Below are 14,781 nucleotides of genomic sequence, written 5' to 3' on the forward strand. Positions count from 1 at the left end.
GGAAGGTGGAGAGATGGACAGCCCTGCAGGCCGCTAACGGTGCCCAAACAGAAGCGGCTTGTCGACTAGGCACGCGAAGGGCCTTTAACACGGCCCCGGCCCCGCCCCGCTGTGGGAGTGTGACGGCACTTGGGGTTGCCTAGGGCTTTTTGGAGGTCTCTCTGGCAGTATGTAGCGGTGATACCATTTTGGACACCTGGAATCTGATCGAAATTCCAGCTCCACCACCTCCTGGCTCTGGAGCCCCGAGAAATGGCATCGGCGGCCTGATGCTCACTTTCATCCTTTCTGAATGTGGGGAGTTCCTCCGGGGCTGCTGTGCAGATTTAACAAGCTGAGGTATAAAGCCCTAGGATATTTCCCAAGGGCCAGTTCCTTGCTCCCCATCTTGACAGTCATCCCACTTTGAGAAACATACCACTCGAAATAAAGCTTCAAGTGGGGAGGGGAGGAGTGACCTGGGCAAGTGATTCCATACTTAAAATAGGAAAAAACCAAGAGGCAGATATTATGATCTGTCTTAATAATAGCATACTAAATTCAATTAAGAAATATATCCATTATGTTGAAAGAGCCCGGCTTCTGGAATATAATCAGCAAACTACTTCATCCTTTTTTTTCCTTCCAGTGACCCATTCAAACCTGCTCAGCAGGTAGCTTCTCCCTGCCCTTTGGATAAAATCTAGGGCAAGGCCCATGACTTTTTTGATCACTCTTAGGTAACAATAAATTTCTCCTGTACCTTCTACTTACCAAAGCAGGCTGTGATCAGCACTTAAAGGTCCAATCCCATGTAGTCTGAACTTCCAACTTCATTGAAAGCTAAAGCTCCCCCTTCACTCCCGCCCTCACCCCGGCTCGCGCCCCTCGCAGGCTGCAATCAGAGATGGGCACGGAGCACCGTTTTCCTTTTGTGTGCTTCCACACTCCCCCAACTTGCTAACAGAGGTTTCTGCTCAACCTAGCAGGGGCAGGGAGGGGGCCCGACCGGGAGGCCGCCTAAGGGGCAGGAGAGGTCCTCCCTGACCAGTGCAGTTATGAGCTGGAGTACTCATGTGGGTACTTCAAGAGCCTCCTTGCTCTGCCAATCTCTTACCTAAGGTTCCCTGACCCCAGTGTGCCCTGGGGTGTGGGATGGCACACAGCACCATCCCCATCCCCTTTAAAGGTCTTTATTACATTGTCTGGAAATTATATTTCCCAGACACTCTTACGAACAAGGTTCCAGGTTGCGTTTGCCAAACGTGAGATAATTGGGTGAGACTAGACGGCAGAAAGAAGGTAAAAATTGTCCTTTTCTGCCTTTGACTCTGACACTTAGGCCAGCAGCATGCTCCAGGCTCTCACAGTAATCTGGGCAAATAACTGGCAAATGGCTGTGTAAGTTCCAGTCTCTCACCACTAGAGGGTAGCAGTGGACAGCAGCAGCTTTGAGGCCTGGCCGCAGATGCCCAGTCCGGAGGTCTCCCCGACCCTGAGAGCCCTGCACAGCCACACACAAGCCCCCGGAGGTCCCCATTTCCAGGGCACATCAGTAAAGTGCACTGAATCACCACCCCAATTCTCCACCCCTCCGTGCAGCTATGGCCACTGCCACGTAGCCTGCAGCTCCTCTCATAAAAAGGCATAGTTTGCCTCCCTGCCCCTTGATTTTGAACTTGGCCGTACAACATGGCTCGGCCAATGAGATATTAAGTAAACACCAGCAGAAGATAGAGCTGTGCTTGCCCTTCTGCCTTCTCCACGAAAAGAACCCCCCCACCCCCCACCCCCACCCTCCGGGGAGCTGTTGCCCTTTCAGCTTGTGCTCAGAATGAACAAATGCAGAGCAGGGAGCGGACCTGAACCCAGCCAGACCCACTGCTTGAAAGCGACTTGCCTAATGTAGGTGGGCTCACACTCAGCTGCCATAGATGGGTGAGAAATAAATGCTCATTTTAGAACAACACAGACGTTGTGATTGTTTTGTGCGATTATTGCAAAAACAGATGACAGAAGCAACTTTTCTCCTTTTGGCGTCACCGCCTTCCCACGAATTGTGTAATCAAATTCCCTATATAAAATCAGTCTTTGCTGAGAATTCTTTTTTGGGAATTCTAAGAAAAATGTTACTTTTCTGTGTGGGGTAGAGTGATGTTCATGCCGATAGACGACTAGAAAAGCTGAATAAAATACAGAAAACCTCTTTTTAAGTTACTGGAGAGTTGCCAAATTGACAAGCTGATAGGCCGTGATCTCAGAAGAAGGAAAACACAAGGAGGGGAGCTGACATTCTGTGAACCACTTTTTCCTTCAGGAAATGCCTTGATTCTCATCGAGGGGCTGGCCCTTTGGGCAGAGGGCCGTGGCTAAGAGACAGTAAAGGCAGCGGCAGAGTGTCGAGTTGGAGAGACGAGAAATTGGAGACTGGGGTTGCCGAAGCAGCTGGGACTGAAGAGGCAAGATGTTGAATAGAAAGGAGATAGAAGAGTAATTCTGACACTTAGGGGTTTTTCCTTTGAGGCATTCGCTGAATTATGAAGCTGTGAATTATTTATGTAGAAAGCCCATGAAAGATGGCAGGACTTTTCTTTTTCTTTTCTTTTTGTGACAATAGCATGACACTGAGGGGATAAAAATTGGAGTTTAGAACCCGCCAAGGAAGAGAAGCCTAGTAAACATACCAGAGCCTCACTTGGTGATCCAAATGGTATCCTTGGAAGACTACACCCTAAAAATGGGGGAAAACCAGAAGTGGTTACAAAAACTGCAACCTAAGGGTACCAGGGTGGCTCAGTCAGTTAAGTGTCTGCCTCCTGATTTCGGCTCAGGTCATGATCTCAGGGTTGTGGGATTGAGCCCCGAGTCGGGCTCCACGTTGAGAGTGGGGCCTGCCTCTCCCTCTCCCTCTGCCCTCCCCCTACTTGTGCCCTCTCTTTAAAAACAACAACAACAAAAACCCTGCAACCCAGACTCCAGTTAGTTCATCACCAGACTGGATTAAGGTGACCTCTCCCCATTACGTCAACCAGAGGATATAGTAAACCCTCTCTGGAGGAATGCTGTCTCCTGGAGCTATAATTTATCATAATGGTCAGCATTAGACAATATATTGTCAAACATTCCAAGTGATGGGACCAAAGGGGGAAAACATACACAATAAAACTGACCCATTGATGACACAGATATTGGTGTGATTGACAAAACAGAGACTTTCATCAGAGAACTGGAATTGATCACAAAGCATCAAATGGAAATTTAGAACTGAAAAATGCAGTAATTGAAATTAAGGACTTAGCATATAGGTTAACCATAATTAGACTTAGCAGAAGAAAGATTTAGTAAAATGTAAGAGGGCAGTATAAAAACTCTAAGCTGAAGCACATGTGTAAGGGGGGTGGAAAATGCAGCACAGTGCGCAGGAGTCCTGTGGGAGCTGGCTGGAAGATCTAACGGGTGTGTGACTGGAGTCTCAGAAGAAGAGGAGAGGAAGAAGGGGCAGAAATCATATCTGAAGAAATATGGGCTGAGAATTTTCCAAAACTGATGAAGCTTTATTACTCCGAGGGTGGATAAATAAAACGAAAATTGCCTGGGCGCCTGGGTGGCTCAGTTGTTAAGCGTCTGCCTTCCGCTCAGGTCATGATCCCGGGGTTCTGGGATCAAGCCCTGCATCGGTCTCCCTGCTCAGCGGGAAGCCTGCTTCTCCCTCTCCCACTCCCCCTGCTTGTGTTCCCTCTCTCTGTGTCTCTCTCTGTCAAAATAAATAAATAAAATCTTAAAAAAAAAAAACTAAAGAAAAGGAAAATTGCTTAAGGTATACCATACTCAAATTGCTGATAACCAAAGATTAAGAGAAAATATTAAAAGCAGCTAAGGGTGGGAAGGAGAGGGAGATGCATTACTTTCCAAGGAGAAACAATAGCATTGATAACTCACTTGTCAACAGAAATGATGGAAGTAAAAAGACAATGAACACCATTTTTAAACTGCAGACAGAAAAGAAAATGTCAGCCCAGAATTCTATTTCCACAAAAAAATCCTTTAAAAATGAATTTGAAATAGACATTTCTATTCAAAAACTAAGAAAATGCGCTGTGAGCAGATCTGCACTAAAAGAAATACTAAAAAGAGTTCTTCAAGTAGGAGGAACATGATCTCAGGTAGAATCCCAGAAATGCAGGAAAGAATGAAAAGCAAAAGAAAGAGCAACTCTGTGGGTGAATATAAATGAATATTGACTGGACACAGTAATAATAGTAATGTCTTGCTAGGTATAAGGTATATGTGGAATTTAGATGAATGATATCAATACCATTAAAAATTGGAGGTAAAGAGAGATTGACCAAAGGAAACGGAGGGATATAACATGTTAATGGATTGAAGATTCAATATTGTAGGGATATAAAATGGCTCCCAAACTGGTTTATATACTCAATGAAAATCTGGTCAAACTCCAGCACTTTTTTGGTGTAGTAATTGATAAACTGATTCTAAAATGCTTTGTGGAAATGCAGAGTGGAAATGCAGGGATCACCTGGTGGACAGGACTGAGACAACTCAGGCCAGCTCTCTCTGGTGCATTGGAAGCACTTGTGTATTTTTTGCTCTGACCGCGTCTGTAAACATTTCAGCCCAATACAGCAACCCCTTCTTCCTCCCCGTCGGAGCAGAGAGCCTGTCAGTCTCTTGCCATTGAGATTTTTCAGCTGTGAGTCAGACTCTGTCTTGCAAAGGGGACACTTACCAGCCTTTCCAAGTGGCCCTGGAAAGGCCACTGATAGGCATGAACGTCACCTTGAAATGTGGGGGTGGTTGGCATCTCTTGTCTCGGGGCCCCAGGTGACATGGAAACCGTCCCAGTTCAGTAGCCTGCTAGACCAACATACAGAGGATGTGTGTGCTATGATGCTCTTATAAACGACCGGAGCGTGGCTTTGTTGGAATGTGTGTGTGAAATAAGTGAGAAAAAGCAAACCCAAGATATTCTGTCTGAATGGACCACCGCCAGGTAAAGCTTGGCTTTGTGCATCGACAGAGATCGGAAGTGAAGTCAAAGAGGCACAGACCGAGTATAACGATCACTACTTTCTTTGGCTGAAGTTGCTTCACTGCATAAGAAAAGAGACTGGTTTGAAGTTTGTTCCAGGTACACAGTCACAACGCATTGACCCTGCAAGTTCAAAAGCATTTGGGTGAAAATACAAACTGCCTGTTAAGTAACAGTGACAAGCACAATGAAGGCTCATTACCTGGAGTACAATGTCGCAGGGAGGTGATGACTGTGATTTGTGGGAACTCTCAACTTAATGAACTTTACACGGACACCTGCCACAACACAGTCACCCTAACGAAATCACTAGGTTTGCAGGAAAAGCTCTCGGCCCCGTGGGCTGCGCTTTGGCCGCATGCTCTCACCATTCCTTGCCCAAAGTGAGTCCTAAGAGCTGAACGCTGTCAACCAGGGAGACCACAGAAACCAGGAGAACACCAGTAAGACCAGGGGCATGAGGCTTGGGCTCTGGGGAGGATGGGCCATGGGCAGGATGTGACATAGCCCTGGGAGGGACCCAACACAGGTGAGGGCCTCCCCAGCTGGCACAGGGAGCGGGAGCCGAGAACCTGTCCACCCCTTGGTACCTGGGCGGACTGCTCCCAGTGTTCTTTCCCAGCTCCTGAAGCTGGCGGGTCTCAATCCCGGAGAGCTTTCTGTCCTGAGCTGTGGGCACGCTGTGCCGCCCAGGCGTCTGGGGGCTGTTCCATACCAACACGCCCAACCCCAACCCAACTTTCAGACTGTGCTATTTATTGTGGACCAGCTAAAATCAGTGCTTTGGGCACCTCTGGCCCCCCATGATGCCCCCAGAGCAGTTTGTTTTCTCTGCCAGGTGAAAGTTAGGGAAACCACAGCTGAGACGTGGTGCGGGTCCAGCGCCGAGCTGCCGTCAGCTTTCTGGGATGGTGGAGCCTGGGTCTCTGTTCAGCACACACAGCTATGCTATCACTGAACAGCATCACTCTTCTGAAAGCCTGAGATTCCGGTCCAGCGGAGACTGTGCTGACCTGGGGCTGGGATTCGCAGCCCAGGCAGCCCCACGGGTGGAGGAGGATGGAGTGAGTCGGGAGGGTCTCTGAGGCTGGCAGATGGCGGCGAGCCACGCTGCTGACCTGGCTGGGGCTCTCTCGTCCCCTCTTCTCTCCTGTGCATCAGCACGCACGCTGCCCCGGCTCGGGCTGGCCTGGCAGCCCAGTGGGGTGCTGGCCAGAGCACCCAGGCCTGTGGCTGCCGTGGGAGAGGACAGGCTCCGGAGGCAGACCGGAGGTCCCAGCCGAGTCAGGGCTCAGGCGGGGGACAGAGTGCATGCCAGCGCTTCACCAGCTCCTTGGGCTTGCTGAGCATCTCATTCCAGTGCTCCAGCTGTCTGCCTCGGGTGCACATGTAAGGGCCCACCACCACCCGGCCCAGCTGGTGGCTGGCTGTGGGGGAGGGAAAAACACCATCATTCCCTGGAGCACAGAAACCACCTCACCTCGGGCCTTCTCTTTCTCTCTCTTACTCCTCCTCTCAAAGGACGGAGCCGGCCCCCTCCCTCTTTAAGCTCGAGCTGACAGCCCCCAAAGGGATCCTGGCTTTGCTCTGCAATTGGACATAGGGGGAGAAGGGCACCCAGGTGGGGAGAGCCAGCCCTTTGGGGTCATCCACTCTTAAGCCAACCTCACGTCAAAGAGCTGAGGGAGAAAGGGGCCCCTCCAGAAAGAAGCCCTCTTCCATCAGCCCACTGTATGTTCAGAGGGAATATTCAACAATTTTCTCCCACCAAGTGCCATGGTGGAGAAGGGCCGGAAGCTCTGGTCCGTGAGGCCAGCTAGCCCGATGGCTCTGCTCCCCCAGATGCTGCGAGTGGACACAGGGTGTCCTGTCACCCGCCCTGAACCTCACCCAGGACCCTAAAGTTTTGTCTGGAAGGTATGAGGCAAGGTAGGGCACACAACGACCCTCAGCATCAGGTCACTTGGCTGGTGGCCGGCAGCCAGGCCGCCACCCAAACTCTCTGGTGGCTTGCTCCAAGAGTGGGTAGCAGAAGCCACCCTTTAACCTCTCCGTATGGGGCCACGGAGAGTCAAACTGGAACAAAGCGGGGTGTGAATCCCGGCTCTCCTGCTAGCAAGCTCTGTGTCCTTGGGCGAGTATCTCAGCCTCTCTGAGTTCTAGTTTCCCTAGGCAGAGAGCAGAAACCTCACTCTGTGGGTCCATACTGCCTGAACGCTCCTCCTTTGCCCGTTTCCCCCACAGCCCGGGGTGGGGGGGCGGCCTTACTCTCCCCTCTGGCGCTCTGCACCACTGTCAGGCTGAGGCTGGCCGTGTCCAGCTCCACGGGGTCGGCCCTGAAGCTGAAAGTCTCGCTGTACACGGGGTTGGCGGAGCCCAGCACAGCCGAAGTCTTCTTGCACTTGACAACCTTGTTGTGGTTCATCAGACACACTTTGACAAACACACCTAAGGGGCAGTGCGGACCGTGGGCTGGGAGGGGCAGGCAGAGTCCAGCCTCTGGCCCGTGGGAGGTCTGGCTGGGAGGGCACACGCCCACCCTGGGCGCCAGGACCCCCCTTCTCCCAGCTGCTGTGGCCAGAGGGCATTGCAAGAGGAAACAGGTTGATTAGTGTGTGAGCTTACGCTGCCCGAGGAAACGCTTGGCTCCCTCCCTTCCTTTTCCTTCCTCTGTGTCTCCTGAGTGCATCCACGGCTCGGCTGGCCCTTGTTTCCCAGAGCCTGGCACCACACCACACGCCCATCCCTCCCGTTGGTGGGGAGGGGCCCTGCCTGCTGAGTGCTCAGGCTCCCTGGGGCCCCTCAAACCCCTTCTCCTTCAGAGGGCCAAGTTTTTTTGGGGTGGGGCTCACATGGGTTTTGGATCCACAGTGGAAGGTTGAATGACAACTTGCTTCCAGTGACCTGGATGTGGAGACGCAGAGGCGGCAGATAGCTACCACCTTGCGGGGGGTGGGGGTGGGGGTGCACATAAGGGCAGGACGTTGCGGCTCCGCTCCTCCAGCTGCTGGGTTCCGGGAGGCCAGAGGAAGCAGGGCACCGCGCTCCCTGCCGGCCTGGGATGCGTCTTCTTCCAGCCGAGCGTCCTGCCTCGTGTACAGGGAGCCCTCCCGGGGGGCGGTGGGGCAAGGGGCCTAGCCCTGGAGGAACCGGACTCCTTCATGGAAGGACAGAGGTGGAGGCAGAAGGACAGCACCGTTCAAGGAGCCGAGACACTGCCTTGGGAGGGGCAGACTTGGTCTCAGGCGTGTTAGGGGTCTTGGTGGAGGCCAAAGGGATTCAGTCTTGGGCTCAGTATAAGGAAGTGGCTTCCCACATCACAGGGGATAACGAGCACTCCGTGGTGGGCCGCATGCAGGCAGAAACTGGAGGGCCAGAGGGAAGGGTCAGACTCCAGCCCCGGGCCCCAGGCTCACAGGACAGGGCCTGCCCTGAGAAGGAAAACTTACTGACGAAACTCGGGTCCTCCTGGAGCCGGAGGCCCTTGGCTCGCAGCACGACCACGGTCAGGCGACACAGGCAGTCATTGTAGCTGAGACAGAACTGCAGGTCTCCAAACTCGGAGGGAGGCTGGAGAGGCCGGGGGGAAAGCGCCCTCGTCACTCAGCAGGTGCCGGGGGAGCCGTGGGACCTTCCCGACAGCCTTCCTCCCTCCGCCCAGCAGTCAGGCACTGGGACGGGGTGACACACCCACGGTTTCTCCTTTCAGCCCACCGGCATTTTACAGATGGGGAAACTGAGGTCTGGACAGTCGAAGGGCCTAGCTGAAGATCACATAGTAGTGAGGGTCAGAGCTGAGGGTTCAAATCCAGGTCTAGGGGATTCCAAAGCCTATTCCAAGCTACCTGGGTCCTCTCGGGGCGGGGCGGGCGCAGGAGAAGAGAGGGTATTTTCCTTGGCTGGTCCATTTGGGGTGTCACCTTTCACAGGTGTCTGGTTTGGATGGGAATCAAGTTGCTCCAGGTAATCTGGTCTCCAGGGCAAAAGAACCTCAGGCGGCCCTTCCTTGCCCAGGAGCATCTCCACCCCGCCCCCGGTCCCGTGCGGCTGCAGCCCAGGCCCCTGACCCCGAGTCACACTTGCTTGGGCTGACATCGGCCAGCAGGCGCTGGGCCACACTACCGGCTGCCCACGGCAGTCTGACACGCAGCGGTATGTGGTGGGTGACCTTGACCTTTACCTCCCTGCTCTCGGCCTCCAGGTCTCTCCAGAAGACGTGCGGGCAGTCACCTGCCAGAGTCTCATTTCTCAGGGGGAAGAACACCTGGCCCAGGAGCTGGTGCTTCCTCTGCCTGTCCACGTGGTACACGGAGAACCTGAGTACCCTCTGTGTGATGCTCTTGCTGGACACCTGGGAGAGATGAGGGTCTGGGCTGGGGTCGGGCGTGGAGACGGGATGGGAGGGTGTGGCACGCTGTTCTGGACACAGGAGCTTTTGGTGAGAGGTGGCTCAGCCAGGCACCTGCAGCCCTCAAACCCAAGCATCCTAGATTTTCTTCTCTTTCTCGTCTCCTTCCCCTTCCCCCATAAAGCTCAGAGAGGCTAGGATCAAGTTGGGGTGGGGACAGGGCAGGGAAGTGATGAGTAAACAGAAGTAAGTTTGTGAGCATGACGTGCAGCCACGCTGGGCAGACGGCTACCTGTCTTGGCTCTTCATGTCCTGAGAAGAGCAAGGTCACCTGTGAATTCCCACGGCCTTGACCCTCAGCAAAAGTGCCAGGAGCTGGGCCCCATGCCAGCTCTCTTTTCAGCTCCAGCTCTCGGGCCCAGAAGAAGGCAAGAATTAGGGCTCTGGCCTCAGCAATCACACTCTTCCCGGATGCTGAGTGGTCTCTCCTCACCTGGCCAGTCAGCCGGCTGCCCGGCTCTTGAAAATGTTTGTCTAAGGCCTCAAGGCAGCTCTTGATGGCTGGTTTCCCATAAGGGCCCCCAGTCACTTGTTCAGGCTCCCAGGCCCCTGTGGGCTTGGCTCAGTGCCCTGACAGACTGTGCACCTCCAGACCCTGCGCCTGCCTGTCCTCGGGCCAGCCAAGGCACCACCTGCAACCCCATGGCTCCTGGGGCCTGCGCTCGCCTCCGACAGGCTGGGCCAGCTCCTGCCCCTGCTCCAGGGATCACCTTGCCAGAAACCCCCTCGTGATCCAGGGCTTTGGACTGCTTCTCCAGAGCCCCATGGGCCAGAGCCTGGCATCCAGTAGGTGTTCCAAGAATGTGTTTTCTCTTTCTCTCCCTGACAGAGGAAGCCCAGCTCTCTACCCCCTCACCTCCCCGGTCTCGCCCCTACCCGCACCATCAGGGCTCCGGGCTCTTGCAGGCCCTGACCTGGCAGACAGGTAAAGCAGAGCTGGTGGCACTAGGGGCCTCGGGGGGCTGCAGGGCCCTGGCCGTCACAGGAAGCTGGGGCTCACCTGCACAATATCTGCTCTTTCCCTGGAAGCCAGACCCTGTCTGCTCCAGAGGTCATACCTGGAAGATGAAGTGCTCATCAAACTGCGGGTTGGAGGTTTTGCGTCTGGTCTTGGACTGGAGGAAGCACCGCTCGTCGGGCAGCAGATGGAGCTTCACCAGGGGGCTGCAGGTCTCCGAGGGGGCTTGCAGCCTCTGCGCCTTGATCAAGCCCACCAGCAGCCGCTCGGCTTCCTGCTGGTATTCCACGGAGAACCACAGCCGCCCCAGGCAGCCCTCGGGGAAGTCGGTCTCACTCTTGTCCTCCAGGAACTTGTATAGCTCTGGGTTGATGGTCCCTATCATGCCTGTATTTCCTATAACACAGGGGTGGGGCAGTCTGCCAGGCCAGAGGAAGGCAGGGACGTGGGGGACAGTAAGCTCTGGGCTTCACCATCCCTGCCCCCAACCCATCTCTTCCTGACTGAGCCTCCAGCAAGCCGTTCACTGGCCTCTCCTGACCGCATCCGCCCCACGCCCTTCTCCAGACTGAGCACAGCCCCTCTCTCTAGGGCAACTCCTCCAGGAAGCCTGACAACACTAAGGCATGACATATCCAGGTCTGCTCCGCTCTGAGGCCCCCAGCAGAGTGTTCAGTATTCATTTAACCCCAACGCCTAGGTCAGGGCCTGCTTGGGGGGTACCCAGTGCCCAGCACCTGGCCTGGCTCCTGTCCATGGGGTCCAGAAGATGTCTCAGTGATAAAGTGCTGTCTCTTTCCTTCCTCTTCAAATTAGAAGGGTATATGCCTGGGACTAGTTGATCATTGGGTGGTTCCTGGGAAGGTATCTTGGGAGGTCTTCAGAGCAAAGGGGTGGGCAGAAAGCTGTGCGCCCAGCTCCTACCATTCTGCCCTCTGGATCAGCCAACCTATCAACCTAGAACAGAACCCACTGAGCGTTCTGGGTTCCAATCCCAGATCTGTTGCTTACTGCCTCTGTGCCCTTGAGCAGGGCACTGTTAACTTTCTGAGCCTCTGTTTATGAATGTATAAAATGGGGTGAAGATCTCTTCCCCCACAGAGGCATGGTGAGGTCTAACTCCACAATGGCACCTGAGGCCGTATCTGGCACAGGCTGGGGGCGCAGCAGGCATTCGGTAAACCCAAGTACCTGGAAGGAGTGGTCCCTGGGCAACTCTTTCCAAGGGAAACCAGAAGACTCTGCCCAGAGCCCTGGGATCCCAAGGGAAATGGCTTTACTGCTGAGACTGGGCACACCCCTGCCAGCAACAGCCTTGCTTCTGGTTCACTCCTGGGGTCCAACCTGGGGGGGTGGGGTTGCTGCCCAAATTCTGCCTTCAGGAGGCCAGCGGTGTGGGCTTTCCCCAGGCATCACAGTCCTGGTGGTCTCTGCCCCCAGAACAAGCAGACCTGGTAACTGGGGGCCTCGCTGGGGGGCTGCTGGTCCAGGCTGTTTTCCAGAGCCAGGCCCATGAAAGCAAATGGGCCCGCCCTGGCCTGAAGGGAGCCTGAGCCCAGGCGGGCTCTGGCAGGAGCACTCACCAAAGCTGCCGCGGGAGGGGTGGCGCAGGGGCTCCGGGGCGAGGCGGGGGTCCCGTGGGGCCTGGGCCCACTCTCCACGGTGTAGGGGTACCCAGTCTCGGTCTTGGAGGGAAGGGAGCACCACGAATGGCACACCTGGGGGCCTGTTCCGAGGGGGGGAGATGACACACGTGTTGGCGGCAAGAGAACAATGTGGCCTCAGTGCGCTCAGCCCATAGGGGTTGAGTGCCAGAGGCTGTAGGAAGAAAAGCCAGTGGGAGCCAGGAGGAGGCAAGAGCACCATTTTCTGGGCCCCCGCCCCGCCCCCCCCCCCAAAGCCAACACCTCTGTCTGTCTGCAGCCAGTGGAGACTTGCAGAAGGAGCACTGCTTCTGGAGTCACTCTGCCTGGACTCTAATGCCTGTTCTGGCACTTACTAGTCCTGCTCCTTGGACCTGCCACATATGTCTTTCCTTATCTGGAAAATGAGCCTCATCATGCCTGCCCCATAGCTCGTAGTGATGATTCTGGGGTTTCTTTGTAGCACAAGGAGGCGCTCCATAAACAGACCTCCCTTTCGCACCCTACTCCAAGGGAAACTCCACGGGGAGGGCCCTAAGCAAGGCCAGGAGCTTGCTTGGCCCCACATCCTGCCTCACCTGCTTGGCTGGGTCCCGGCATGTGGTGGGTAGAGCTTGCCCCCCTGAATGCCGGACGCAGCGGTGCTCCCCGGCAGCTCCTCATAGGTGAACATGGCACGAAGCTTCTTCCAGAGACAGCAGCTCACCCAGATGAGCAACAGGAGTGGCAGCAGCCCCCCAGCGAGGCCCCCAATGACCAGGGCCACCTGCTCTGGGGGGCAGAGACCACCAGGACTGTGATGCCTGGGGAAAGCCACTCCCCCTCACACCACTGGCCTGCTGGGGGGCCCAATTTGGGCAGCAACCTCACCCCCTGGGTTGGACCCCGGGAGTGACAGAGAAGCAAGCTTCCTGTTCCTTTGGAAAGCAGCCATGAACCATTTTCTTGTGCTCCTGAGTAGACGTTGAATCTGCTCTTACCAGAACCTTTATCTTCCCTGGGTTCCTGTTCAGGCTGAGAGTAAGCCTGAGTGTGGGCATCATGTACTTAAGGAAAGCCCAGGAAGGGATGATGCCCGGGTTTGCATTCCTGGCCCTATCCTCTGGGGTCTTGGAACCTGCTGAGAGGCTGGACTCATGTTTGAATTCTGTAACCTTCTCTAAAACCCAATCCCTTCCTCAACCCTCTATCAAGATGAACACACTTAGGGGAGTCAGTTGAAGGCGACAGGAGTGTGGATGAGGAAAGGGGCGTGTGAGAAACAGAGACACAAGGACCCTTTGCTGCCTGCACCCCGTCATTTGCGGGGGCCTGTCCGGATCCACTCGCGTTCAGCGCCCCCTGAGAGCCCTGGCACGCTCGTTCCCAGGCGCCGGCTGCCTGCCCTCGATGGGCGAAGAAGGTGCCTCTTTCGGGTCAGGTGCGGACAAGGGGCTTCCCGGGCTCTGGGGTCTGGACCGAGGGGACTGGTGAGAAGGCGGGGCCCCCACCCTTCCTGACCCGCAACCGTCTGGGAGGAGAGGGTCTCACTCTCCCCTTCACCCCGCCCCGCGCTAGGAGCCACACGCAGGGTGCGGACTGAGCCCCAGCGGGGCAGGCGGGGCGAGGCAGAGGGCGGCCACTGGGGGCCGAGGGGCCCGGGCGCAGCGCTGGGGGCGAGGGTGGGGCGGGGGGCACTTACCTGCCATGGGACTGCTCGGGCCGGCTGTCGGGGCTGGGGCGCCCAGGTCTCCGCGCCTCCAGCCGCCGCGGGGCAGGCTTTTAAGGCCCGGCGGGGGCCGTCAGGCGGGCGCGGGGGCGGTCCCCCGTTGCGCCCGGGCCCTGGCGGCAGACGGCGGGGGGCAGGCAGCCAGCCCCCGGACGCCGCAGCTCCGCCCCGGCCAGCCCTGCTCGCCGCCCCAGAGCGGAGCCGCGGGTGAGCGCCCGGAAACTGCAGGGCTCCGGGCTGGGCCGCACGGGGTGCCCGGGGCTCCCCGCGGCTCGGGCGGGGTGGGGTGCGAGGGCCCCCGGGTCCGGGAGGCCAGGGCTAACGCCTTCGCCGCCGCGTCTGATGGAGGGTTCAGCACCCGGCCCTTTACGCCCGGCCGCCTGGGCAAAGCCACCTGCCGGTGTAGGAGTGCGCCTCCACCTTCCGCGGCCCCCCGCAGGCTGCGGCTGCGCCCCCCTCCCCAACGCCCCTGGCCCAGCACCCAGCCGGGCTCTGGGGCCCTGCCCGGCTCCCAGGGCGGACTCTCCGCGCGGGGTCCCGGGTCCCCGCGCAGCCTGTCCGGCCGCGGGGGCGCGCGGTGCGGCGCTGAAGTTCACACGTCCGCGGTCGAAACACACAAAATAATGAGGCGTCGGAGAGCCCGGGTTCTGCCGCCGGCCCGCCTGGGTTCCGACGCCGGCTCCCCACTTGGGGCAGTTTCCTTCAGCACTCTAGGCTCTCTGTCCTCAGTTGGGTTAGTAAGAGTACTCCCTCTGGGTGAAAGTACGTAATGGACACGGCTTAGATCGGTGACTTGGCCTGAAGGTGAGGGGCTGGGGGTGCACAGCGAGTGCCAGCCACTACAGTGGTGATTATGTGACCAGGGTGGCGTCGTCTGGGTCCCCTCGACACCCGCAGCCCCTATTATTGTAGTGATGATTATTAGACCGCAGGGGCAGTGCCAGTCGAGACCAGTGGACGCAGCCTTGATGGGAGGCTCGAGTAAGGGCCGTCCAGTTTCTGTGCCCGCTCCCACCCGGCGTGCGCCCCATTGGA

The 14,781-nt window shown here is 56.5% G+C and overlaps 1 protein-coding gene across 1 annotated transcript; it reads right to left on the reverse strand.

Annotated features, from left to right (window-relative positions):
- Positions 1–6,269: 6,269 nt before the first annotated feature.
- LOC116644216 (synaptotagmin-15-like) lies at positions 6,270–13,726 on the reverse strand. Its single transcript, XM_032423566.1, has 8 exons — positions 13,720–13,726; positions 12,617–12,809; positions 11,979–12,121; positions 10,496–10,791; positions 9,210–9,380; positions 8,479–8,599; positions 7,298–7,477; positions 6,270–6,456 (listed from the first exon to the last, which is right to left on the reverse strand). The coding sequence occupies exons 1-8, from the start codon at positions 13,724–13,726 to the stop codon at positions 6,314–6,316; spliced, it is 1,254 nt and encodes a 417-aa protein (XP_032279457.1). The 3' UTR covers positions 6,270–6,313.
- Positions 13,727–14,781: the final 1,055 nt, after the last annotated feature.

The sequence above is a fragment of the Phoca vitulina genome, unplaced genomic scaffold (genome assembly GCF_004348235.1).
Source record: "Phoca vitulina isolate PV1807 unplaced genomic scaffold, GSC_HSeal_1.0 scaffold29, whole genome shotgun sequence".
Lineage (NCBI taxonomy): Eukaryota > Metazoa > Chordata > Mammalia > Carnivora > Phocidae > Phoca > Phoca vitulina.